This window comes from Macaca thibetana, chromosome 14, assembly GCF_024542745.1.
Source record: "Macaca thibetana thibetana isolate TM-01 chromosome 14, ASM2454274v1, whole genome shotgun sequence".
NCBI classification, from domain to species: domain Eukaryota; kingdom Metazoa; phylum Chordata; class Mammalia; order Primates; family Cercopithecidae; genus Macaca; species Macaca thibetana.
The window spans coordinates 69,549,231-69,576,976 of record NC_065591.1 but is presented as its reverse complement, the minus strand read 5'-3'; the positions used below and the strand labels follow the sequence as shown (position 1 = coordinate 69,576,976).

Sequence of the window (27,746 nt, the reverse complement as noted above, 5' to 3'; positions counted from 1 at the left end):
CTCAAGTAAGGAAACAGCTAGCACAGTACAGTGCACATAGAATGTGCTCAGTGTACCTTTCTCATTAGAGCCTATAGTCTCGTGATGGATGTCTAGACTGAGGCTTCCTGAGAAGCCTTGTAAGCATAAAGAGATAAAGAGAGGAAACACTGGGACACAGAGGATTTTTCCCAGAGCTAACAAGTTTCCATTTTTGTTTGTACAGAAGTTCAGATTTCTTATGGCTAATTGTGTTGGATTGGGTTACATCTTGTTCTGTGCACTTCAGAACAACTGCTACAATTCTGGGGCAGGGGAATAAAGTAACACTTGGAATCAGTTAGTTAATGTACAGTCAGTTGGTCTATATTCTGTATAATTGTCATAGAAGGCAGAATCTTCCTGGAGAGGAAACACAAATGCTTCTGAAGTAGAATACTTCAGGGCTGTCTCTTGCAAGAGAAAAATCAGAGAAGTGAAAGGAAGAGACCATCTGGCCACCAAACTCACAGTTCACAGTTGGGCTTAGCTAGTCTGTGGTCTTGGCTTTCGTTGTGCTGGGTTCCCATGCTTTGGGTAGGCCCTCCAGGACCAGTTCAAGCAACCCAAACAAATAAGAAGTGATATATATCATACATTAATTCTTCAATCACTTCGAGAGTAATTTACTCTGTGCCCCTTTGTAGGCATCTCCTTCTTGATGTCAAAGTCCCTAGGAGGCATCTTTAACTATCATAACGTTACCTGCCGAGCATGAGATGAGAGGAAGTGGCATAGTCCAGTGGACGGTTTTTTCCAGGCTACTGTGAAACCTGATGTGTTATGCCAGCTCTGAAACAGACAGCTTCCCAAGTGACTGAAACCTTAAGGTTTCCCACAGTTTCCATTTCTATTCAGAATTTAATGTTGCTATTAAAAAGTAATGAGGCGGCTTTCTATGAATGCTGAGATGGTTAGGTAATACACAAACACATACACACATTCCTCCCCTAAAAAAGAAGAAAGCAAAGAAAACCAATACTTTTTGTAAATGCATGGCATATCTCAAAATTCAAAAGAAACTGGTAATAGTAGTTGCCTCTGGGAAGGTGTATAAGGTGGCAGGGCTACAGGGTACAGGCATAGGAAGGGGGACTAATTTAATTTAATTTAATTGTATATCCTTTGAATTCTATACCTTAAGTATGTGTTACCTATTCAAAAAGTAAATGTTTTAAATCACCAATAATTCTAGCACAACTATTTTATTTGTGTATGACACTTTCTAATTTCTTACTGTAGGCAGATATGTTTTCATATGGTTACAATCATTGTGTCTATACTTATATCCAGTTAGGATGCTTTTCACAAGCTAGCTTATAATGGCTATTTATTTCCTCCTGTGATCTGAAAGTTTATGTCTCCCCCAAACTCATATACTGAAGTCCTAACCTACAAGGTGATGTTATGAGGAAGTAAGGTCTTTGGGAGGTGATTAGGTCATGAGAGTAGAACCTTCATGAATGAGATTAATAACCTTTAAAAGAGGCCTAAGGGAGCTCATTTGTGACTTCCACCATATGAAGATACATGTAGAAGGTGCAACCTATGAGGAAATGAGCCCTCACTAGAAACCAAATCTGTAGGTGCCTTGATATTGGACTTCCCAGCCTATACAACTGTGAGAAATAAATTTTGGTTGTTTATAACCCACCCAGTCTATGATATTTTGTTATAGCAGTTGAATGACTAAGATGTTTTTCCAGATGTCCAGAAATTGGAGATATGGTATGATTAAGTGGCTTGTTTATATCATTGAGGACCCAGTTTCTCTATTTCTCTTTGGACTTTTCTTGTCTTCAGCATTGGCTTTATCTTAAGGTTTTCCCCACTTAGAGTTACAGTATGCCGCCAATGGCAATCAGGGCTATAAGCATCCTTGCCCAGTCCAGCGAGAGACAGATAGACACACCAATTTGTTGTAAGCATGGAATATAAGTACTTTCATCTGAACTGATAAGGTCAACACAGGTCACATATCCAGATGGATAATATGCACTAATTGGCTTAGTTCAATCAGATACTACTTGGAATAGGGCTTGGGGACATGTTCCCTTGAACAAAATCAGAGTTCAGTTAGTAATAAAGAAGTGGAGAATGGTTAACTAGACAGGCAACCAACAGTGTCTACCATAATACCTTTTTAAAAAATAATGGTTTTTTTTAATACAAAAAAATACTTGTTCATTGTCTTAAAAACTCAGAAAATAAAGCATAGTTGGGAGAAGGTACTAAAGAGTACCCTATTACCACTATCCAGGAAACCAACTCAATGTATTTTTCTCCTCTTTACAGTTTGTACATAGTTGAGATCATACACCTTATTAACCATTTCGTATTTTAATGGCTATAAAATATTTATTTGGGCTGGGGGCGGTGGCTCACGCCTGTAATCCCAACACTTTGAGAGACTGAGGCAGGCAGATCACGAGGTCAGGAGTTGGAGACCAGCCTGGCCAACATGGTGAAGCAATGTCTCTACTAAAAATACAAAAATTAGCTGGGCATGGTGGTGTGCGCCTGTAATCCCCAGCTACTCAGGAGGCTGAGGCAGGAGAATTGCTTGAACCCAGGAGGCAGAGGTTGCAGTGAGCCAAGATCACGCCACTCTACTCCAGCCTGGGCAACAAAGCGAGACTCCACCCACCCCCCCCCAAAAAAAAAAACATGGGTGCAGCAAACCATCATGGCACGTATATACCTATGTAACAAACCTGCATGTTCTGCATATGTACCCCAGGACTTAAAGTATAATAATAATAAAAAATTTACTTGATTGGATGCATCGTAATTTATTCAATGTTTCTTTCACCGTTGAATAAGTAGTTACTGAGTTTTTACTATAATAGTCCACATAACAATGAATATTATGGCCCATAAAGTGTTTCATTTCTGTTGAATATTTCTCTTAGTATTACTTTTCAGTGTAAAACTATGAATCAAAATATTTTACCATATATGTGCGTTTATAACAGTACGGTTTTGCTTTCCAAAAGGGGTACATCAGCTTAAACTTACTATCATAGTGTGAGTGAACCAATTTTATTATAAACACTCCAGCATTCAGTGTTGTCATTTAAAAATGTATGACCAGTTTACTAGGTATAAAATGGTAAAATGCTTTTGACATGATCTTTATGTTGGTGACATTATCCTGTGTTTGCCTTGGGGTTTTATTCACTATAGGGATCTGCAGAGACTTGGAGAACTTCAGTCTGAATTGGCAGGAGTAGCTGATTTCTCTGCCACCTATCTTCGCTGTCAACTACTTCTCATCAAGGTTGGTTTGCATCCATTCCGTTTATGATTGTGATGCTAAAAATGCATCTTTGTGGATCCAGCAGTGTGTGAGGCCATAAGTTGCAAAACTTATGGTCTTAGTGCAACCACTTGACAATGGAGAAATTACGTACTCTGCAGTGTGATTACATTTGTCTCTAATTAGCAAAATATTAACTCATACAGGAATTTGTAAATTTTGGGAGAATTTGTTTATCATAATGTAATTAGAGCAGATTGAATAATCAGTTTAGTTAGAATCCCAAGGTTGTAAATGTTTTGTATAATTTGATTAGCAAAGGAATTGTATGAAGTTTTAGACTATTTTCTTAAAATGCTCATTTGAAGGTGAGGTGTGGTGACTCACACCTGTAATCTTAGCACTTTGGGAGGCCAAGGCAGGAGGATCACTTGAGCTCAAGAGACCAGCCTGGGCAACATAGTGACACCTCATCTCTACAAGAAAATTTAAAAATAGGTGGGTGTGGTGGTGCATTCCTGTATATCCAGCTACTCGGCTGGAGTTGGGAGGACTGCTTGAGCCTAGGAGGTCAAGGCTGCAGTGAGATTGCACTCCAGCCTGGATGACAGACCAAGATCCTGTCTTTAAAGAAAACAAACAAACAAACAAACAAAAACTCATTGCACTTCATCAAAGTTAAAAGGTTAATTTCATTGCTCTTAAAAGGACCAACTTGCTGGCATTTCTTACTCAGTAGTCAGCTATACACAGAATTGGTACCCAAGAATCTATTTAGTTTTGCTGAGTTAAAAAACAATTAAATGAGTTCAGTATCTTTCAGCTTCTGTAGCAGAATTTTACTATAAATTTTGGCCCAGAATTTAAGAGAGCCCTTCTCACTTGACAAACTTTTATCTTGGCCCTAGTTCAAAATATTCTTTGTTTTCAAAGTGATTAATGATATTTGACTAAAGTCAGAGTAAATCAGGGAGTCAAAAGTTATTTTCTACTGTGTGATCTTGTGCTAAATGTTATATATACAGTTGTGCAGGTGTGCGTATACATGTAAAGGTGGGTATGTATACTTGGTACTTAAATGGTCCTTGTTAGGTTAGATATGTTCTTTCTAATGTATATATCTGTGTAATCACCACCACAGGCAAGTCATAGAACATTTTCGTCACTCCAAGAAGTTCCTTCATACCCCTTTGCAAACTTGTTTAAACGGCTTTTCCAAGCCTCTGTGAAACCCCAGGAATTCAAGGAGGCCATGGAGAAGAATCTACTTTTCTATAGTAGCAAAAGATGGGTGAGGAAAGGGAAGCGATTGCTCCTAAAAAGAACACATAATTGTTGGTTATTCAATGACAAGGGGTGCAGGGTAGGTAAGGGGCTGAGCCAGAACCCAAGGCAAGTGTGTTTAATAACAGGAAAAAAGCTAAATAAATTGTGATACAGCTACCTAGCAGTATATTCTGTAGTCAGTAATGATCTTTATGAAGAATTACACAACAACACGACAAAATACTTAGGGTGTAATGTTATGTACCCAAAAGAAGGGGAGCCAATCATAATCCCAAAAGACAGTCCACAACATCATAGTCCTAAACTGTTTAAATTCCAAAAGACTAAAATCCCAAAAACCACAGCCCGGAAAAGATCAAAATCCCCAAAATCCCCAGAATACAATTATGGAAGAAATAATTTTAAAAATTTAAAGATATTTGTTTATTTTTTTAAAGGGAAATTTATTTGAGAAACATAAAAACACAACAGAATACTTTATATACCACTTAATATAGTAAAATAGACAATAACAACAAATTTGCAAGCATAAACACTCAGGGTACTAATGACAGTTGGGTAAGTATAACAGTTATGAGTAGATGAGCCATATTTATAAAGAAATTGGTCATAAAGGGAAAGGTATAAATGCATATCACTTGGTTGTTACTTGCATATACCCAGTTTTTAACTGTGGTCATCTGAAATACTGTGCCCAGCAACCTCAAGTCTTTTGACAAGATTGATAGAAACTGTGTTGGGTCACCACTGCATATGCAGTCACCCAAAGAGCTGAGATCTCAAGAAATTTTATCTTTCACAAATGCAGATGTACGAAAAGGATATCTCTTCATTTATTGAGGAAGTTTCAACATTTTATGTACACACTCAACGCTTATACACAAAGTCAGTATTGTGATAATGCAGTTTCATGGAGTCAGATTTCTGATATCCAAGCAGCAGAACCCAGAGAGTCCATTTTGCCATTTTGTCTTTTTTTTTTTTTTTTTTTTTTTTTGAGACAGAGTCTCACCCTGTCACCCAGGCTGAATACAGTGGTGTGGTCTCGGCTCACTGCTGTAACCTCTGCCTCTTGGGTTCAAGCAATTCTCCTGTCTCAGCCTCCCAAGTAGCTGGGATTACAGGTGTGCACCACCACGCCTGGCTAATTTTTGTATTTTTAGTAGAGACAGCGTTTTGCCATGTTGGTCAGGCTGGTCTGTAACTCCTGACATCAGGTCATTCACCCGCCTCGGCCTTCCAAAGTACTAAGATTACAGGCATGAGCCACCGCTCCCAGCCCATTTTGTCTTTAGTATTTGTTCTCTCCTGGCCACTGGCTGATTGGATGGTGCCCACTAACATTGAGGGCAGGTAGTCTCCGCCTAGTACACTCAGATTTATACACTAATCTCTTCTGGAAACACTCTCATAGACACACCCTCAATGTGTAAAACAAAATAATGTTTTACCAGGTTTCTGATATTCCTTAATCTAGTCAAGTTGATACCTAAAATTAGGTCCACATGTCCACCCCTTGTCAGCTTGGCACTCATACGCATCTCCTTAAGCCACACTTAATTTCCAAATAAAGACGATAACAAGGCAATAGTTGTGCCTAACATGATACAGCTAACATGATGCAGCTATCCTGCATACAACCCAAAACACACTAATCACTTCCCCAGAATTTGGATGTCAGGATTTCAACATTTGGGATTGCATGTTTTGGGATTATGATCTAATCCCTAAACTTAATTCTGCTTTCTGACTACAACTATCAAAAAACATGCATACAAGAAATGATTACAAGTAAATATTCCAGAAATTCCTATAGTTTATCTATAGTTTAGACCTACTGCTGTTTAATCTGATAGCCACCAGATCCATGGGACTCTTGAGCAGTTGAAAAGTTGTTAGTCCAAACTGAGATGTGTTATTAAGTGCAAAATACACACTGAATTTCTTAGACTTAGTATGAAAAGAAAATGTAAACTATCTAATCAATAATTTAAAAAATACTGTGTGGTGAAATGTTAATATCTTGGAGACTGGGTTAAATAAACTTTTTAAAAAAATTAACTTAGTCTTTGTATCTTCAAAATTAACTTACATCTTTGTAATTTAAAAACTGTGGCTATAAGAATATTTAAAATTACATATATATAGCTCATGTTATATTTCTATTGGACAGTGTCAGTCTAGGTTTTCTGTAATGTCATTTGATTACATCTGTAATTCGAAAGGACTGAGAAAATAAGAGGCTGTCACAGAAGTTTGTGCAAGATATGAGGTCATGTGGATGGATAGGTGAGGAGAGAGATGGAAAGTAAAATCGTGGCTCTTAGTGATGGTTTTGAATGTAGAAAGATTGAAAGAGAGAGAAATCTAGGAAAGCTGCTAGATTTCTGGTTGAATATGTTGGTAAAGTGGTTGGGGGCAAGTGTCATTCATCACATAATGAGCATAGGGGAAAAGAAAAAACCACAGTCAAGGAAGAAGTATCTAGGTGGCTTAGGTTAGTCCAGTGGCTCTGGGAACAAGGAGTGCCTAGAGCCCGGAAGCTGGCTGCCCTGCGCATTCTGGTGAAGCTTTCATGGTTCCTGTCCTCTGCTTCCAGAAGCACTGATCTGGGACACAGAGCCTTCGGGCCAGGAATTGGATCAAATGGTTTAGCCCAAACCATTGGTCTCATCTTTCTCCATAATAAATACAGCTTATTGGATTAAATGAATAAGATTGAGAAGTCCTGTTCGTGGTAGACTTTCAAAGGGAAACAAAAATGTAAATCCCAAATGATATGCCAGTCTTTGTGACCTCTGTATTCTGTTCCCTCCTGATTTGTCTGTGTAGGCCTTGCAGGAAAAGTTGTGGAATGTAGCTGCCCCTTTGTATTTGAAGCAGAGTGATTTGGCCTCAGCAGCAGCGAAACAGGTAAGCTTATTCAGACCTTCCCTTCAAATAGATCTCTGGCCAGGAATTGTCCAGTCCAAGGCAGAGCCAGAGGCCTTCCTATAGCTCTCTACCTCTGGTGTGGCCTCCCTAATTTTAGGCTAGGACAGAAGTTAGTGATATGAGAAGGAGCGTAACTAGGGGACACAGCACTCGCTTTGGACTCAGGGGACCTGGGTCCTAGTCCCAGGTCTTCCTCTGATTTGCTGAGTGATATTGAGCAAGTTACTTAAATTCCCTGGATTTTTTCTCTTCTATAAAATGTGGCAGTTGGGCCAGGCGCGGTGGCTCACGCCTGTAATCCCAGCACTTTGGGAGGCTGAGACGGGCGCATCACTTAAGGTTAGGAGTTTGAGACTAGCCTGGCCAACATGGTGAAACCCTGTCTTTACTATCGTGAATCTTTCATCTGAAAATGTAGCCCAACTCAATTAAGGTTGTTTATATCTTTAGCCTGTACTATCTCTTCAACGTTAAAAGGTCCTTACATATCTGGGTAGTTCATTAAGTAGGCTTTAATTTTATTTGCCTCTAGTTTATTTCTTTTTAGCTTTGAGCAGTTCCCCTTTGTACCTAAGTATTGAGACTTGGTGATCTCTTGCAGGTCAAGTCTTCCAGATAGGAAGTCTGTAAATGACCCAGCAGGAAACTAATGATGGTGACTGTTATTGTTACATTACAGTTCACTAAATGATTTCAAGTCTATTAGCTTAATTAACCCTCATAATAATCCCATTAGATAGGAATAAGTATTAAGTCTATTTTAGAGATGAGGCAGTTAAGGCTCAGCAAGGTTAAATTCATAGAGCTATAGGTAATACAGTCAGGACTTGAGACCAGATCCTCTGATACTCAGAACCTATTTTCTGCTACAGTGCTGAACTCTTGTCTGATCCAGACTCTCTCTCTCAGACCTGGTATGTGGCTTATTGTAGAGGAGTAGAATTTAATGACTAGAACCCAATAATTGAGCCATATTGGAAGGGTGGGAGCAATAATTTGGAAGGAAAAGAGGAAAGGAATTACCATTGCTGTTTACCAGATACTGTGATAAACACGTTGCATGCTCGATTTGATACTTGAAACTTCATGATATTGGTACTGTTTCTTCCCTGTTTACAGAAAGGGATCGAGACACTCATGTAATTTAACTTGTCTTACTGCCAATTGTAAGAGAATCTGGAGTCATTTCTGTGACCCCAGAGTGTTCACTGGGAGGCAAGCACAGAAGGGAAAGAGAAGCATCATTTTGATGAAAGTAGCTTATTTGGATAGAACCGAGCAAGATCGTGGACTTGATCTGGGGTCATAGACAATGTTTTCTTGCACTTATTTCTGTCCCAAACTCCCTCAGACCAGGCCCATAGAACAGTCTGTCAGGATAACTAACATCTGGTTAATAGTTCTTGATGCTGAATTCTTGAGGACTTCCTGGGGATTGAGTTTCCATACATAATACATATTAATTTGTTCCCACAGCAGAGTGGGCTTCGTTTAGGGTAACAAGCGGTGCTTTCAGTGCTTTGCAGTTTGCTTAGTGATTAAGCTTTCTTATCTTCACATCATCAACTAAGATGATTTTATTACCAGGTCAGTCTTCTTTTTAAATAGGAAAAATAATTTATTCTCTTTTCACAAGGCATACTATACTAATTTCTTTCAACACTTAAAAGCATAGGGATGTAAAATCTCAGTTCAGAGTTTTACCTAAGGTCATTTAACAGTAGAATTCTATGCTGCTCTCAAGTAAGACTGATATTTTTATTGATTGTTAATTATCTTTTCTTTATAGATTATGGAAGAGACTTACAAAATGGAGTTTATGTACAGTGGTGTGGAGAATAAGCAGGTGGTGATTATACATCACATGAGACTGCAGGCCAAAGCTTTGCAGCTTATAGTAACAGCACGAACTACACGAGGGTAAGATGTGGGGTTGGCCAAAATAGGTGGCATGTTCCTTTCAAAGATACTTCAAATGCATTCAGACATCACACGAAAGTTAATGATAAGTAAAATGAGATTTAGGAAAGACGAGCTAAGGAATGTGTGATCTATTCTTTTTTTTCAGATATTACAGATTCTGTTGTTGGGTCACATTAGACCCTTGGAAATCCAGTTGTGTCTCTCCCTTGCTAAAAACCCTCTGGTGACTCTCCATTACATATAGCACAACACAGGACTTTATCTGGCAATAAGGACATTCTGTATCCTCCTACTTGATAGATTTCCTTAAGAATTTATTGTCAGGGACCATTTTTCTGTTCTGAAGGGACTAATAAGCTTTTTGTCAAGCAGAAAGGATAAATTAAGAGGATGTACTGGGAAGTCAGACTACTTCGTTCAAATCTTGCTTTATCTACTTACTAGTTGTTTGGTGATGAGCCTTTCTGTACCTTGTTTCCCTGTACAAAATGAAAATGAAGATAGCATCTATCTTATGGCATTTCTGTGAAGAATAAATGAGATAATACATGTAAAAATACTTAGCATGGTACTTGATACGTAATAAGAGCTCAGTGTAATTATAGCTGTAAGACTTTCAGATAACTGGAATTGCCACATTTCACTGATTCCAAGATACACATTTTTTATTATTGTAACTTCTCTGAAATCAGATATTTTGATGGTGTCCCCATAGTGTTTTTTGTTTCTCACTATTTCATAAAATAAAGGTGCATCTTAAGAATAATGGCATCATAGATTTGATACAAAAAATACTTAGGTGACTCATTGCCAGCTCACAGACAGGTTTGACGCTCAGTCAAGCCACTGTGTCAACAAGAAAAGTGGCATAGAGATATAAATATGAATGTTTAAACACAGAAATATACTAGGTCAGAAATGACATCCTGAAAAATAAAATATTTTATTTTTTCACTTATCTTGATAGTGACCTCATAAAGTCAGAGAATCATTTAATCATAAAGATATTAATATATGACTGGGTGCAGTGGCTCACACCTGTAATCCCAGCACTTTGGGAGGCCAAGGTGGGCAGATCACGAGGTCAGGACATCCAGAGCATCCTGGCTAACATGGTGAAACCCTGTCTCCACTAAAAATACATAAAATTAGCCAGGCGTGGTGGCACACACCAGCAATCTCAGCTACTCGGGAGGCTGAGGCAGGAGAATCTCTAAATCTGGGAGGCGGAGGTTGCAGTGAGCTGAAATCACGCCACTACACTCCAGCCTGGGCGACAGAGCGAGACTCCGTCATTAAAAAAAAAAAAGGTATCATATATTCATTTAACAAATGTTTAATCCCTACTATGTGCCAGTTACACCTGAAAAAACAAAGGTGCTTGTGATGGCATCTATACATTTTTTTTTAAAAAGTTTTTTTTAGTTTATGTATAATTGTTACAAAAATTAAAATATTACAGGGTAAGTGAAAGTTCCCTGGTAATCTACCACTTCTAAAACAACTGCCAGTATTTCATGTGTATACTTCCAGATTTTCCCAAACCATATAAACATAGATTATAAAGGTGTGTACAATATCATAAAGGGGATCATACCATTCTTTGCTGTTCTGCCTCCTATTCCTTTCACCCAACATTATAATATACTTATCTTGTCATGTCATTATATAAAGATACTAATGTTTTTAGGTCTTTACTCAGGCTATAATATTTTATATTTTTCTTTTTTTTTTTTTTTTCTTTTAGATAAAGTCTCGCTCTGTCACCCAGGCTGGAGTGCAGTGGTCCGATCTCAGCTCCTCCTCCCGGGTTCAAGCGATTCTCCTGCCTCAGCCTCCCAAGTAGCTGGGATTACAGGCATGCAACGCCATGCCCAGCTAATTTTTGTATTTTTAGTAGAGACAGGGTTTCACCATGTTAGCCAGACTAGTCTCGAACTCCTGAGCTCAGGTGATCCACCTGCCTTGGCCTCCCAAAGTGCTGGGATTACAGGCGTGAGCCACCGCACCCAGCCTATATTTTTCATTTGTATGCATTCCTGCTGTTTTTTTCTTTCTGAGTTTTGCTGGATTGTTTTCTTTTTTCCTCCAGGGGTTTGAAAATTATGCACCCTAATTCTAAACTCTTCAAGTGAGAGACAGTAGAACATACTGGTTAAGAGGGCTGTGGTATCACACTGCTTAGCTTCAGATCTTGACTTTACCATTTGCAAACTAAGTAACCCTTGGACAAGTTACTTAACACTTCTTGGCCTCAGTCTGTTCTCATAAGTTAAATTGAGATTATAGTAGTACCTACCTCTTCCTCACAGGGTTATTGTAAGGGTTATTAAATTATTATATGCAAAACCATGTATTTATTTATTTATTTTATTTGTTTATGAGACAGAGTCTTGCTCTATTACCCAGGCTGGAGTGCAGTGGTGCTACCTCAACTCACTGCAACCTCTGCCTCCCGGGTCCAAGCAACTCTCATGCCTCAGCCTCCCAAGTAGCTGGGACTACAGGCATGCATCACCACGCCCAGCTAATTTTTTGTATTTTTAGGAGAGATGGGGTTTCACCATGTTGGCCATGCTGGTCTCAAATTCCTGGCCTCAAGTGAGCCACCTGTCTTGGCCTCACAAAGTGCTGGGATTACAGGTGTGAGCCACTGCCCCTGGTTGGATTATTACAGGCAAAGTCTTTAAAATGGTGTCTGTCACGTCCATTATAAATACTTGATACATGTTAACTAATATTAGTTTTAGTAATACTGTTATTATATTTTTAATGAACATACTGAACTTACATTTATCAGCATAAAAAGTTAAACAGAATTTATGGTCACCTCTCTAAGATTAAGATGATCTAAGAGATCAAGATGATCTAAGATCAAGATGAAGATTTTAGTATGCTTTTGTTTGTCTCTTACTGCTTAAATAATTTGGGCCAGTTAGCTGGGCGTGGTGGCTCACGCCTGTAATCCCAGCACTTTGGGAGGCTGAGGCAGGTGGATCACGAGGTCAGGAGTTCAAGACCAGCCTGGCCAAGATGGTGAAACCCCATCTCTACTAAAAATACACAAAATTAGCCAGGCGTGGTGGTGGGCGCCTGTAATCCCAGCTACTCGGGAGGCTGAGGCAGAAAATTGCTTGAACCCAGGAGGCGGAGGTTGCAGTGAGCCAAGATCATGGCACTGCACTCCAGCCTGGGCGATAGAGACGCCATCTCAAAAAATAATAATAATAATTTAGGCCAGTTAAGGTCTAAATAATAATAACAATTTGGGCTAGATGCACTGGCTCATGCCTGTAATCCCAGACTTTAGGAGGCCAAAGCAGGAGGATTGCTTGAGCCCAGCCAGGAGTTTGACCCCAGCTTAAGCAACATAGTGAGACCCTGTCTCTAAAAAATGAAAATGAAAAATTAGCTGGACATGGGTAGTGTGCATCCTGTGGTCCTATTTACTTGGGAGGCTGAGTTGGGAGGATCCCTTGAGCCCAGGAGTTCCAGGCTGCAATGAGCCATGATCATGCCATTATACTCCAACTTGGGCAACAGAACAAGACCCTATCTCTTAAAAATAATAAAAATATGGCCGGGTGTGGTGGCTCACGCCTGTAATCCCAGCACTTTTGGAGGCTGAGGTGGGCGGATCATGAGGTCAGGAGATTGAGACCATCCTGGCTAACATGGTGAAACCCCGTCTCTACTAAAATACAAAAAAAATTAGCTGGGTGTGGTGGTGGGCACCTGTAATCCCAGCTACTCGGGAGGCTAAGGCAGGAGAATGGCTTGAAACCAGGAGGTGGAGCTTGCAGTGAGCTGAGATCGCGCCACTGCACTCCAGCCTGGGCAACAGAGCGAGACTCCGTCTCAAAATAATAATAATAATAAAATAATAAAAAAATAATAACTTGGAAGTTTGTTTCAGCTGATTATGTTTTTATAATGTAGCTTGTATTAATTTTTATGTTTATAAATATAATCTTTTAAAGTTGTAAGTACATAATCTTTCTATATCCTTGTTTATTGTTATTTTTAATTTTTTTATAAAGTATTTTTTATTTTTAAAAATAATAGAAACATGGTTTCACTGTGTTGCCCAGGCCAGTCTTGAACTCCTGAACTCAAAGGATCCTCCCACCTCGGCCTCCCAAAGTGCTAGGATTACAGACGTGAGCCACCACTTATAATCTTTATAAGTTTAGCTCCAGCTTTGCCACCACTGTTCTCCGTCGCTTTTTAAATTCCTTTGCTCTCATACATAAATGGAATTCTTTTCCAATATTTCCATATTGCTATGGTGCCTTTATTTATTTATTTTATTGGGCAACCCCTGCCAAACCAGAATAGGTTCATAGAGACTCTCTGCCTCTGCTATGTTCGTTCCCTTTTAGTATTTAATGTTACAGTTGGATGTCTTATGTCAGTCTGGTTCTCTTCCCTACAGCTTATTTTTCATGCTGACACCTTTAAAATTTTCTTTCTTTAATTTCACCAGGATATGTCTAGGTATGTGTTTCAATATTCTTGCTGATCTTCAGTGGGAGTTTGAAGTATCAGCTGTTTTTAGCTCAGGGATTTTCTTTTTCCTCCATTATTTCTTTACTTCTTGTATACACTTTAGTCTGTCACACTGAACGCTGGATTTTCTGGATCTGTTTTTCCTATACCTTTCCTTTTGTAATTTCAATTTCTTTGTTTTTCTATTCTATATTCTGAGTAAATTCTTTTTTTTTTTTTTTTTTTTTTTTGAGACAAGAGTTTTGCTCTTGATGCCCTGGGTGGAGTGTAATGGCACAATCTCAGCTCCCTGCAACCTCCACCTCCCAGGTTCAAGCGATTCTCCTGCCTCAGCCTCCCAAGTAGCTGGGATTACAGGCATGCGCCACCATACCCGGCTAATTTTGTATTTTTAGTAGAGACGGGGTTTTTCCATGTTTGGTCAGTCTGTTCTTGAACTTCTGACCTCGGGTGATCCGCCCACCTCAGCCTCCCAAAGTGTTGGAATTACAGGCGTGACCCACCGCACCTGGCCAGTAAATTCTTTTATATGCTCTTTTTAGTTTATCATTTCAGTTTACATTGTTGTCGATTCCACTGTTCTGAACTGTTGACTTTGATTTCATTATTATGTGTTTTATTTCCAAGCGTGCTTCTCTACTATTTTTTTCCTTTTTTTTTTTCTGCTGTATAGCTTCTCATCTTCTCATCTGCTGTTTCTGTAGCAGTTTCTCTTGCTTTGTCAGTGTAATATCCTTTTAAATCCCTGTTAACTCTCACCGAGGTTGTTGATTAGAATTTTTTAAAAAGTTTTCTGTACTTTCTTGCCTTAACTGTTTTTGAGAACTGCTCGGTCTCATTTACAGCTCCTGATTGTCGTTTACAACACCTAGTCATTTTCCATTGTCTTTGCATACTTACAATGAAAGTCTAGACTAGTTTAAATTGGTAATTTGTATTCTTCTTTAATGATTGTTAGCCCCGAGTGAGCCTTACTTTCATAGCTTTCCTTCCCTCACACCAAAGGAAAAGTAGGAGTTCTTAGTATTAGAGGCCTACTTCATATATATGGCATGTTGAAGAGGATGCCTGGTGTTTTTTGACGTTTGGGGAGAGTTCCCAAATCTTTTTGTATTTTACTGCCTGGAGTCTCTCCAAGATGATTCTCTATATAATCAGGGAAATAAATAAGGAAATGTCACCGCTTGGCCAAATTGCTTTCCTTTGTGCCCCTGCTTGGCTGGAATTCTCCCTTCTAGCCCTCTTACTCCTTGTGGTCTTTGGTGGGTGACCTCACTATGAAATTTCACTTCCATTTCTGGTAGAAGATTAGTTTAAAAACTTTCAAGTGCTACTTTTTTTTTTTTTTTTTTTTTTCAGGAAAATAATTAGAATGAATGTTGCTTCCAGAGTAGGTTTCCATTTGCCATCTACCCTCGCCCCCATTTTTTGTTCATTCAGCAAATACTTATTGAATGCTGCCTGTGCTAGGAAATGTATGATGAAGGATACAAAGTCTACTCATGGAGACTATTTTATTTTATTTTAATTTTTTTTTTTTTTTGAGATGGAGTCTCACTCTGTCGCCCAGGCTGGAGTGCAGTGGCCGGATCTCAGCTCACTGCAAGCTCCGCTTCCCGGGTTTACGCCATTCTCCTGCCTCAGCCTCCTGAGTAGCTGAGACTACAGGCACCCGCCACCTCGCCCGGCTAGTTTTTATTTTTTAGTAGAGACGGAGTTTCACCGTGTTAGCCAGGATGGTCTCGATCTCCTGACCTCCTGATCCGCCCGTCTCGGCCTCCCAAAGTGCTGGGATTACAGGCTTGAGCCACCGCGCCCAGCCAAGGAGACTATATTTTAATAAAAAGACTAAACCTTGACATGATTCTCTTACATATTTTTATATAAGGAAAGAGTACTTGTTTTATCTCAGTGGGAACTTTATTCCTCCAATGAATAAAATATTAAAGAAAACAAGTGGGAAGTTTCATGCAGAAATTACATACAAGAAATAGGAAGAAAACATACAAAGGTCAAAACTTAGTAAGTCATATGGACCTAGCATGTTGCCTGGATTATTTAGGTATGCAGTAACTTTTTCCTGAAATGAAATGTTCTCAAGTACTGTGAGGCCAAATAAATCAAGGTAGAGAGGAAGGAACACCATCTGTGTCCGTGGGCAAAGTAGTAACAAAACCTTTTCCCCTCTTGCGTAAGAATTTACTCAACTTTTTAGGTATGTTTCTTGGAGCCTTTACAGTGTCGACTACATTAGTAGGCTATACCGCTATGGAAAAAATGATCTCTGAGTAAACTGCATGTAGACCAGAAGGAAATATAAATAAAGTAGTTTCAAGATGCAGATACAATGGCTGTAGGCTTCATTGAGTGCAATGATTCTTGAAACTGGATAGATCTTTTAGCAGTCCACACAGCTATCTAGGAGCTTTCATCCCAATGCTGACAGCTCATGTGCAAGGAGATGAGCTCTAAATCAGGTAGGTATAGAGACCATACTAGCTGAGATGCTAATGAAGCCAGGACTCCCGCAGAAGGGGAACTTGACACTGTACTGCCCACATGCTGTGCTTCTCTCCTGTATTCGTAGTGAGTCTAGTGCCAAGTGTAGCCTGTGATAGTCTTTGATTTTTAATATTCTTTGAGCTTAATGGGCACTGCAGTGGTTTAATCAGGTCTTGGGATCCTGACAGGTGTTTCCACCAGGTCCATTAGGAGTCTTCTGTTACTTTTAGAGATCATTTTTACAGTGTAATATGCTAATTTTCCTTTAATTTAGGCTCAGGTTTCTGGGACTTTTGGTCTTCCTCAGTTTGCAGATTTCACAAGCAAATCCTTTTACATTTCTTTTCTACAGACTTGATCCCTTATTTGGGATGTGCGAAAAATTTTTACAAGAAGTGGACTTTTTTCAGAGGTAAGTATTTTATAACTCTTCTGGCTTATTAAATGTTGGTTACACGGAGAATAGCACTTGCAGGCAATAGGAACAATCACAAATCACATTCCTTGGTATAGCTAGTGCAGCCAAGCTATCATCTGTGGCCATGTCGTTAACCTTAAATTAGGAAAAAAACCCTAATTTGGTTTTTTCTCCTTAATGTTGTAGAAACTTCTTTGAAGTTAGAGCTTCAAAACTAAACCTACGAGGAATCACTTGCATTTAGCACTCAGCTAGGCCATAAAAATATGAAGAAAACGTGTAAATACGTTTGTTGAAAAAAATCATTAGTCATCTGTTTTTTTCACCACTGTTCGTTCACACCATTCTTATTTACTTATTTATTTAAGACAGAGTCTTGCTCTGTCGCCCAGGCTGGAGTGCAGTGACGCAATCTTGGCTCACTGCAGCCTACGCCTCCTGGATTCAAGTGATTCTTCTGCCTCAGCCTCCCAAGTAATTGGGACTACAGGCACCTGCCACCACACCCGGCTAATTTTTGTAATTTTAGCAGAGATGGCGTTTCATCATGTTGGCCAGGCTGGTCTCTAACTCCTGACCTCAAGTGATCTGCCTGCCTTGGCCTCCCAAAGTGCTGGGATTATAGGTGTGAGCCACCACCGCATCTGACCTCATTATTATTTTTTGAGACAGGGTCTCACTCTGTCACTCAGGCTGGCACAGCTCACTGTACCCTTGAACTCCTGGGCTAAAGCTATCATCCCACCTCAGACTCCTGAGTAGCTAGGACTACAGGCATGTGCCACCATGCCCAGATAATTTTTAATGTATTTTTTTAGAGATGGGGTCTTGCTGTGTTGCTCAGGCTGGTCTCAAACTCCTAGCTTCAAGAGATCCTCCTGCCTCTGCCTCCCAAAGTATTGGGATTACAGGTGTAAACCACTGCACCAGGCCCACACTATTCTTACACTTGCATATTTCTCTATAATCTACAAACAATTGTTTTGTAATTCTGTAGGTAAATTTTATTTTGTAGAATACATGTATTTTTTCAGAATTTTATATGGAATGAATCCATTAAAGCACATGCAGTAGTTGAATAGAAAGCTTGATGAAGAAATAGGAGTCGAGGGAATGACCAGACTTTTGGTATGCTGGCAGAATAATACTGGGAGAAGACATAGGATCTTAAAGCACTGATGAAGTCTGTTTCATTTCTTCCACTCATCGTCTCTGCCCTCATGAAGTTTACCAAACCTGAGGTTTTTATGACTCTGTACTTGTCATTTGGATGATGACAGCTTCTTATAGGGCTGAGTTGCAACACTACCTTCACCAGCAGGTAATGCTCTCTAGCAAATTGTACCATCTAGCTTGGCTTTTTAAGATCCTAGTTTGGAGGCTGAGTGTGGTGGCTCACACCTGTAATCCCAGCACTTTGGGAGGCCAAGGTGGGTGGATCACGAGGTCAGGAGTTCGAGACCAGCCTGGCCAATATAGTGAAACCCCGTCTCTACTAAAAAATACAAAAAATTAGCAGGGCATGGTGGTGGGCACCTGTAATCCCAGCTACTCGGGAGGCTGAGGCAGAAGAATTGCTTGAACCTGGGAGGTGGAGGTTCCAGTGAGCCGAGATCATGCCATTGCACACCAGCCCAGGCAACAGTGCGAGACTCCGTCTCAAAAAGAAAAAAAAAAAAATTCTAGTTTTGAATCTGAAATAAGTTCATGCCTTACTTTTGGCTTTAGATTCTTTAAAGTAGAGAGTCTGTTTTTGCACCATTGGGATGAAAAGATTTTTTGGGAAGATGATAGCTCTGAATCCCCAAAGTTCTTCATCTGTTGTTCTTAATTCATCCTTTGAGTTCCTGCATAGATATCACCTCCTCAGTGAGATATTTTTTGACTGTCCCCTGGCACAAGGCACAAAATTGGATCAGTCCGAGCCAGCAGTGACGTACTTAACTTTTCTGAGCCTCAATGTGGCATCATCCCCTCTGAGTCTCAGTGTTTCTGCCACTTGAATGCAAGCTCCATTGAAGCAATCATTTTGTTCTCTTTTGTTCACTGTGTTTCCAGAACCTGAAATAGTGCTTGGCGCTTCGTAGGTCTTAAAAATGTATTTGTTAAAATAATTAATGAATCTATAATATGAAAATAAAAATTCTAATGATGCATAGGATTGCTGGGACTTAAATAAGATCATGTAAAACACTTAAGAATATTCCTGGCACATAATGGTTATCAGTAAACATCCTTTCTGATGATCATGAGTGAGGCATGTTTGTATAGGTACCAGTCTATCTTGGTCATAAACTGCAAGGTCCTCTCACTTCATCATTCTTCCTGCTTCAGGGTTTGGTAGGTGTCTGGGGCCCAACCTGTGGTGAATGAGTACACAGTTGAATGAGTCAGTTGCTTCTGTTTGTTCCTCTAGGTATTTCATCGCTGATTTGCCCCACTTGCAGGACAGCTTTGTGGACAAACTCCTTGACCTTATGCCCCGACTCATGACATCTAAACCTGCAGAAGTGGTCAAAATTCTACAGACCATGCTGCGACAGAGTGCCTTCCTGCATCTCCCACTTCCAGAGCAGGTCAGGGTCTATTTGGCCCTTATAGGCCAAATCTGTCCAGACGGACAAAAATCTTTACCTTGGTGATCTTCTTTGACCAATGGAACAGCTGGGCTAGGCTATTCCTCTGAGTGGCTCCCACGTGCCCACTCATTAGATAAGGAGACAGAAAAAAGATTGTGTTTTCTTATCCAGGAATGACCTGGCTTTAGAATCACAGTATTTTCTTCTTGCTTACAGATCCACAAAGCCTCAGCCACCATCATCGAGCCAGCGGGCGAGTCAGACAACCCTTTGCGGTTTACCTCCGGGTTGGTGGTGGCTCTGGATGTTGATGCAACCCTGGAGCATGTGCAGGATCCTCAGAACACTGTTAAGGTCCAGGTCTGTCGAGTGTGGGTCCTCATGGAGCTTCTAGACTGACCTTGTGTTGAAGTATTTAATGTTAGTACCCCTGTAGTCTCTACCTGAGGGACAGAAACTGGAACAGGAGAAGAAATGAGCCTCCATGGGAAAGAACCTAGGCTTGAATCTCAACCACTGCTGAGTGTGGTTTGGAGCAAGTTACTTTAAACTCTGAGTCTGAGATTCTACAACTAACAAACAGGAGGAGTTGACATAAAGAGATAATGTATTTAAAGCCCCCAGGACCCAGTAAGGGTTCACTGAATGATAAGACCTTTTCTAATCTTGTAATGTGACGTTAAGATTTGGTCTTTTGTTACAGAAAACTGTAATAAACAAGTTCCTTTCAGGCTGTGAGTCAGTGAGCTGGCAGGTAAAATTTATGGATGGGAAAAGGCGATGACTAGGAAATATTCTTTCCCAAGTTACATAGATGTAATAGATACACGTGAGAAATGTAGTAGAGACACTAATCAATTCAGACAGTGCAGTTAAGCCTCACAATGAAGTGGTAATACTTCATTCATCCATCTGTCCGCTCATTCATCCTTCCTTCCATCCATCTGTGCAATTGTGTTTACTCTATTGCAAGTGCTAAGTGCTGTGGTTGCCAAGGTAAATATGTCACAGTTCTTGCTTTCGGGGTGTGCAGTTTCAGTGAGAGATATACAGATGGGCAGGCAATTAGAAAACAGGGTTTGGTGAGCAGACATGCACAGGATGGGTCATCTCCTAGACTGCCTCCTAAAAAACCCCTTTCAAAGCACCTCTACCACATGCAGGGCTAAACCTTTTAGAGTACTCAATTTGGAGTGTGGTGGAAGCTCAAGAAAGGAAAGGAGAAGGGCACAAGGGATATGGGAGAAGGGCTGAAGGGATATGAGTCAAAGCAGGGATGCAAGCACTGGCAGGAAGTACAATAAGGGGACAGAAAAATAGGCTGAAACAGGCAGAGAAGGCTTCCTGGAGGAGGTAAGGATGAATCAGACCTTGAAGATGATGCTTTTTTGGCTATGGTGACAGTAGAGGAACGGGCCTTCTGGCTTCCAAGCAGGAATTATTATAAATTATGAGACCTGCAGAGAACTAGTTCTGAGCTAGCTGTGAAGTTGTATTGCATATTGCAGTGTCTTTTTGTTTTTGTTTTTTTTGGTGTGTGTGTTTTTTTCCCCACATTAATGGTTGTCCGGTTGTCCACCTTCACTGCACCGTAGGATTACTCAGAAAGCATTAAGAAGAACAGATGAGGCCGGGCGCGGTGGCTCAAGCCTGTAATCCCAGCACTTTGGGAGGCCGAGACGGGTGGATCACGAGGTCAGGAGATCGAGACCATGCTGGCTAACAGGGTGAAACCCCGTCTCTACTAAAGAATACAAAAAACTAGCCGGGCGAGGTGGCGGGAGCCTGTAGTCCCAGCTACTCGGGAGGCTGAGGCAGGAGAATGGCGTAAACCCGGGAGGCGGAGCTTGCAGTGAGCTGAGATCCGGCCACTGCACTCCAGCCTGGGCGGCAGAGCCAGACTCTGTCTCAAAAAAAAAAAAAAAAAAAAAGAAGAACAGATGAATAGGTGTCAGCCTACATTAACTAAATCAAAATCCTGAGAATAGGGCCCATGGACACTAGTGTTTAAGAGTTCATGGATGATTCTAATATGTAGTCCATGATACCAGCAGAACTACTGTTTTACATTGTCCCTGAAAATAACTTCACTGATCAACTGAGCATGAAGGAGATTGTAGGCAGGTTATTTAAGGGTCATCTCCTAGACTGTCTCCTAAAAAAACCCCTTCAAAGCACATCTACCACATGCAAGGCTAAACCTTTTAGATACCTTATAGGTAGAGGGATGGGAAACTCACTGCCCCATCATGGGACAGTTCCAGTGTTTCGAAAGTGCCATCCAGTCCAGTCACCACACCCTGAATCATCCCTCTGTTCTGGGCACTACTTCAGGTGCTTGATAAAGATATAGCAGTAAACATGCCTCAGAGATGACACTGAGATTACATTCCCCATTAAAATACTGTAGATCTGTTCTTTAAAGCAGACCCTGCAGAACTCCATTCATTAACACTTTTGTAAGCCTAATCTAGGTTACTGTATTCTACCTGATGATCATTCATACTGGCCATTTCCTTCCTCTGACCTATTTGGGCCATAGGTTTCTAAGCTCCACTTTTGGAGTAGACAAATGAAAGAAGGCTTCCAGCAACCATTTCACAGAGCAGTCAAGGCCTTTCACCAAGGACAGTTTTGCTGAGAATGCTGGGAATTTTTTTTTTTTTTTTGAGATAAGGTCTCTGTCTGTTGCCTGGGCTGGAGTGCAGTGGCATGGTCACCTCAAACTCCTGTGTCCAAGGGATCCTCCTGCCTCAGCCTCCTCAGTAGCTGGAACTAGAGATACACACCATCACACCTGGCTAATTTTAATTTTTTGTGTGTGGAGATTGGGGGGGGTCTTACTTTTTTGCCCAGTCTGGTCTTAAACTCCTGTCTTCCAGCAATCCTTCCGCTTCTGCCCCCCAAAGTGCTGGGATTATAGGCATGAGCCACCATGCCCACTGAACACAAAAATTGTGGCCCCTGTTCATTTGTTTTTCCCAATATCATTGCTATTTCAGCCCTCCTCTGCCCTTCTTTTTCTTTCTTTTTCTGTCTTTTTTTTTTTTTTTTTTTTTTTTTTTTTTGAGACAGAATCTCACTCTGTCACACAGGCTGGAGTGCAGTGGCAGTGATCTCAGCTCACTGCAACCTCCGCCTCCCAGGTCCAAGTGATTCCCCTGCTTCAGCATCCCAAGTAGCTGGGACTATAGGCACATGCTACCACATCCAGCTAATTTTTGTATTTTTATTAGAGAAGGGGTTTCATCATGTTGACCAGACTGGTCTTGAACTCCTGGCCTCAAGTAATCCACCTGGCTCAGCCTCCCAAAGTGCTGGGATTACAGGCGTGAGCCACTGTGCCCGGCCCTCCCCTTCATTTTCTTAAAAAAAAAAAAAAAAAAAAAAAAAGAAACCCAAGCCCTTGTCTTTAAAGATAATAAGGATCAGGAAACTGAGACACCTGCATCTTTCTTCTATAGTAGGTTTGGGAGCTTGGAACCTAGAACTAGAGTGGGGAGTAGCAGCTTTAAGAAATAAGGGTAGGCCAGGCATGGTGGCTCACACCTGTAATCCCAGCACTTTGGGAGGCTGAAGTAGGAGGATCACCTGAGGTCAGGAGTTCGAGACCAACCTGGCCAACATGGTGAAAACCCATCTCTACTAAAGATACAAAATTAGCCAGGCATGATGGCGGGTGCCTGTAATCCCAGCTACTTGAGAGGCTGAGGCAGGAGAATCACTTGAACCCGGAGGCAGAGGTTGCAGTGAGCTGAGATCGCGCCACTGCACTTCAGCTTGGGTGACAGAGTGAGACTGTCTCAAGAAAAGAAAAAAGAAAAAGAAATAAGGGTAGGCCCGGCACAGTTGCTCACGCCAGTAATTCTAACACTTTGGGAGTCTGAGGCAGGAGGATCACTTGAGGTCAGGAGTTGGAGACCAGCCTGGGCAACATAGCAAACTTTTTTCTCTACAAAAAAGTTTAAAAAGAAAATTACCTGGTGTTGTGGCATGTGCCTGCAATCCCCACTCCTCAGGAGGCTGAGGCAGGAAGATCACTTGCACCCAGGAGTTTGAGGCTTCCATGAGTTATGATCGTGCCATCGCACTCCAGCCTGGGTGACAGAGTAAGACCCTGTCTTTTAAAAAAAAAAAAAAGAAAGAAAGAAAAGTGTAGAATCAGGGGGAGGCCCCATCACCTGAGGAGAGATGAAGGATTATATGGCAAGTGGGTGAGACATGTCTTCCACAGTTTCAACATTGACCACAGTTTCAACATTGGAAGACCTGTGTGGTTCCCTAGTCTGCCTTCATAAGCATATTTACATAGAGCAAGTCCTGGTCCTAGGATAAGCTTCATTTGTTCCTGTAGTTCCTTTGTACGCTGCAGTGTAGTAGGCTGTCTACACAGGGAGCTGGGAGGTCCCCCAGGATGCTGAGGAAAGAACTCTGTCGCAGTTCATGAGACTTAAAGAATTGGCCAGTGATTTGAGTGGGCCCTTCATTGAGCCGTGTCTTTGTAGAAAGAGAGATAAATGACTTCCTAGCTGCTTGAAATTTAGTGGAGAGAATGCAGTTATAAAATAACTCCAAATACTGGTGGTTGGTGATGGATCCTGGGCCATGGTGTGATTCAGAGCCAGGGAGGGAGTGCTCTTCTGGTGAAGGTGCCTGAGAACACTTTTCATAATCAGAATTAATGTTCTTACCTGTCCTTGCACTTAATAGCGACACTCTGTTCATATTACTTATTCACCATGAATTCAGGAAATGTTTACTGGACACTGCTTCATGCTGGATCAGAGGAATAGAGATGTCTACAGTGTTGACCTCCCCTCAAGGCCCCGTCTTAGGAAAGTTGGTGTCATCTTTCTTCTTGTGCTTTGAGGTTCACAACAGATGTCATCATCCATTTTGTTAAATGCTCCTCTCGCTTCTGCCTCTTTTTCTCATTTCTGTCACCCTTTAGGTCTTATATCCAGATGGCCAGGCTCAGATGATTCACCCCAAGCCTGCAGACTTCCGGAATCCTGGCCCAGGGCGGCACCGGCTTATCACTCAGGTTTACCTCTCCCACACTGCTTGGACAGGTAAGGAGTCAGGGCCAGGGTGGGCAGGAAAATATACTGCTGGAGATCACACCTACCCTTAAGCGTTTGGTTTTTAAAATTTGAAAAAAAAAAATGTGGATGAATCAGGCCTTCTAAGAATTGAACTTGATTCATTAATGAGTTTATAAGCCAAACTGGGTATATTTGGGCTAATTTGCTACAGTGCTTTGATTGCATGAGAGATATGATTCTGTTAGAAGATATACAGGCGATTATGATAGAATGGAGTTTCATGGAAAGGGCCCTGGTCTGGACACCAGGAGACTATATTCTTATCCTAACTCTGCCACCGACTTGCTTGGTCACCTTGGACAAGTCTCTCCCTTTCTGAGTCTTTTTCCTCATCTTCCAAATGACAATAATAATTCTCAATCTACAAATTAGTTGTGAGGATTTTTAAAAATTTTTTTCATTCTCCAACTTCTATGTCTGAATTTTGAGGATTTTTAATCCATAAGAATAAAATGGGAGAATACAAGTACAAAGGAGATTACATTTCAAGCCAGTAAGGCTGCTTTAAAAAACTTAAGAAGACCTCAGTCTGCAGAACCTAGAATAGGGGGCAGAATTGACCTCAGTGGTGTTTCCCAAATAATTGGAGATGATTCAGGAGCACTATCACTGGAGGTGTTTAATGCCACTAAATTTGGTTTATTTTAGAGATAGGGAATGCCTTTGGAATTTTCTTTCACTCTGTGTTTTTAAATACATAATTATAAGGCTATTATTATTATTATTTTGAGACAGAGTCTTGCTCTTGCCCAGGCTGGAGTAGTGTGATCTCGGCTCACTGTAACCTCTGCCTCCTGGGTTCAGGCGATTCTCCTGTCTCAGCCTCCCGAGTAGCTGGGATTACAGGTGTGCATCACTACACCTGGCTAATTTTTTTGTATTTTAGTAGAGACAAGGTTTCGTCATGTTGGCCAAGCTAGTCTCGAACTCCTGACCTCAGGTGATCCACCCGCCTTGGCCTCCCAAAGTAGTGGGATTACAGGCGTGAGCCACTGCGCCGGACCTTTATTAATGGTTTCCCTCTGTCAGGGTGTTAGATGGGTAGTGATGACTTTATAAAGCTGTTGGATGTCAGGGCAGTCCCTTTGAGGTTCTGGTGGCGGTAGGCCTGGTGTAGTTGAGGGAGCATCCAGTGGTTCTGCTGCCCAGGATGTGCTTCCCTGAGCATTCCTCATTCCATAATCTGGCTGCCTGGAATGTTTTTGCACTATTTGCCAAACCACTGGCCCCACAGGAAAGTAGATTCCTTATTCTAATACCTTCTGATGAAGGGATCCTGGATATGGGGAAGGAAATGCTATGGGAGCATTTTGGGAGGGACAAGGCTCAGGAAAGCATATTACAGTATGCCATAGCTCAAAAGATCGTGGAAGGTCTTGAGAGGGTAGTTACTTGTCCCTGGTCACACAGCAAGTCATTGCCAAGGCCAGAGTTAGAACTCAGCTGATCTGCCCCCAAGCTCAAGGTTCTTTCTCCTAGGCCCCATTTGCTCTTAAGGTATCCTAGTTCATTGCAGACTTCCTTGTTTGTTAATGCCAGGTGATCCTGAGCCTGAATAATTTTAACTTATATAAGATCACAGCCAGGCACGGTGGCTTGTACCTATAATCTTTGGGAGGCTGAGGTGGGAGGATTGCTTGAGCCCAAGAGTTTGAGACCAGCATGGGCAATATAAGGCAACCCTATCTCTACAATATATATAAAAAAGTTAACTGGGCATGGTGGCATGTGCCTGTAGTCCTAGCTACTCAGGAGGCTGAGGTAGGAGGATTGCTTGAGTCTGGGGGCGTCAAGGCTGCAGGGAGCCCTGATCGTGCCACTACAATCTAGCCTGGCTAACAGCAAGACCCTGACTTAAAAAAAAAAAAAAAAAACCATCAGAAACAAGAAAACAAGATCACCTCCTCTAAGTGGTTGCTACCCAGTCACTATTACAAATCCCTGTTTTAATTCTTTATATATTATAGCGTGTACTGGTGTCAGATGTGTTTTCACATTTAATTATTTACTGACTTTCCCATTAGGATGTAGGCTCCTGTAGAGCAGGGAACTTGCTTGTCTTTGCCTCTGTATCTCCAGTGTTTTAGTAGCATATGTCTCTAGTGCCTGACGTAGTAGGCACTCAACAAATAATGAAAATTGAATACAAGGTTTTAAATGTGCAATAAAAATTCATTTAATCTTTAGACCAACTCTGCAGTGGGAATTGGTATTCTCTGGTTCATTTTACAGATACATAAATGGAGGCCTACATAGCTGATCAGTGATAGTGCCAAAGCTGGCAGTCACCCTTCCCAGCCCTCACTGTGCTATGTCCCTTCCGGTTTGGGGCACTGAATTGAAATATGTCTCATTGTAAATGAGCTTGCACTTTCTCCTAATCTAGGTGGTGGGGCCTGGAGTTTTTAGGGAGCTCCTTCAATCCCTCAGTAGCTCCCCACCAGGGAGGGGCCTCTCCTCTGGGAGGCAGGATGCTGCCATGTAGGAAACTGAGTCACAGACCATGTTTCAAATTCTGCCTCCTTTGCTGTGTGATCCTGAGAAAGTTATTTTACCTCCCCGTCTCATTAAGATGAGAATAAGAATATAAACCTCCTAGGAGATATATTCTTCCAGTCATGACGCATAAGTTGCCTGAGTTGTCCTAGATGATCTTGTCTCTTTCTCCCTAGTTCCCCTCCCTCTTGTTTCCTTTCTTCTCTGCTTTACTCCTATGGCATTGCCTTGAATTGCCATTCTTATCAAATGTTGGTAAGGGAATGCAAAATGACCCTGTAGGGCTGAGTCCTACATCAACTCCCTCTGATCTTAGCAGGATTTATTTGTTTTTTTTTTGTTGTTATTGTTGTTTGTTTTTGAGACAGGGTCTCCCTCTGTCGCCCAGGCTGGAGTGCAGTGGTGTGATCATCTCGGGCTCAAGTGGTCCTCCCACCTCAGTCCCCCTAGTAACTGAGACTATACGCCCGGCTAACTTATTTTTATTTTTTTGTAGAGACGGGGTCTCACTATGTTGCCCAGGCTAGTCTCAAACTCCTGGGATTAACTGATTCTCCTGCCTTGGCCTCCCAAAGTGCTGGGATTATAGGCTTGAGCCTTATCCAGCTTTTACCAGGATTTGGCTTCTTGAAAGTGCTATGCCAACTGGGGCTTTGGTTGTGGTCTGCCACCTGGGATGGAATGGGAGGGTGTGGCAGGAAAGCAGATACAGGTAC

General features: G+C 41.3%; 2 protein-coding genes across 2 annotated transcripts in view; both read left to right on the top strand.

Moving 5' to 3' along the window:
* CLNS1A (chloride nucleotide-sensitive channel 1A) overlaps positions 1–27,746 on the top strand; it is an 820,929-nt gene that overhangs the window by 527,844 nt on the left and 265,339 nt on the right. The window lies entirely within an intron of this gene.
* INTS4 (integrator complex subunit 4) overlaps positions 1–27,746 on the top strand; it is a 111,639-nt gene that overhangs the window by 81,960 nt on the left and 1,933 nt on the right. The window contains exons 16-22 of the mRNA XM_050757464.1: positions 3,205–3,298; positions 7,397–7,477; positions 9,288–9,418; positions 16,785–16,844; positions 19,267–19,426; positions 19,646–19,789; positions 24,381–24,501. Coding sequence (XP_050613421.1) covers positions 3,205–3,298; positions 7,397–7,477; positions 9,288–9,418; positions 16,785–16,844; positions 19,267–19,426; positions 19,646–19,789; positions 24,381–24,501 — 791 coding nt within the window. The remainder of the gene's footprint in view (positions 1–3,204; positions 3,299–7,396; positions 7,478–9,287; positions 9,419–16,784; positions 16,845–19,266; positions 19,427–19,645; positions 19,790–24,380; positions 24,502–27,746) is intronic.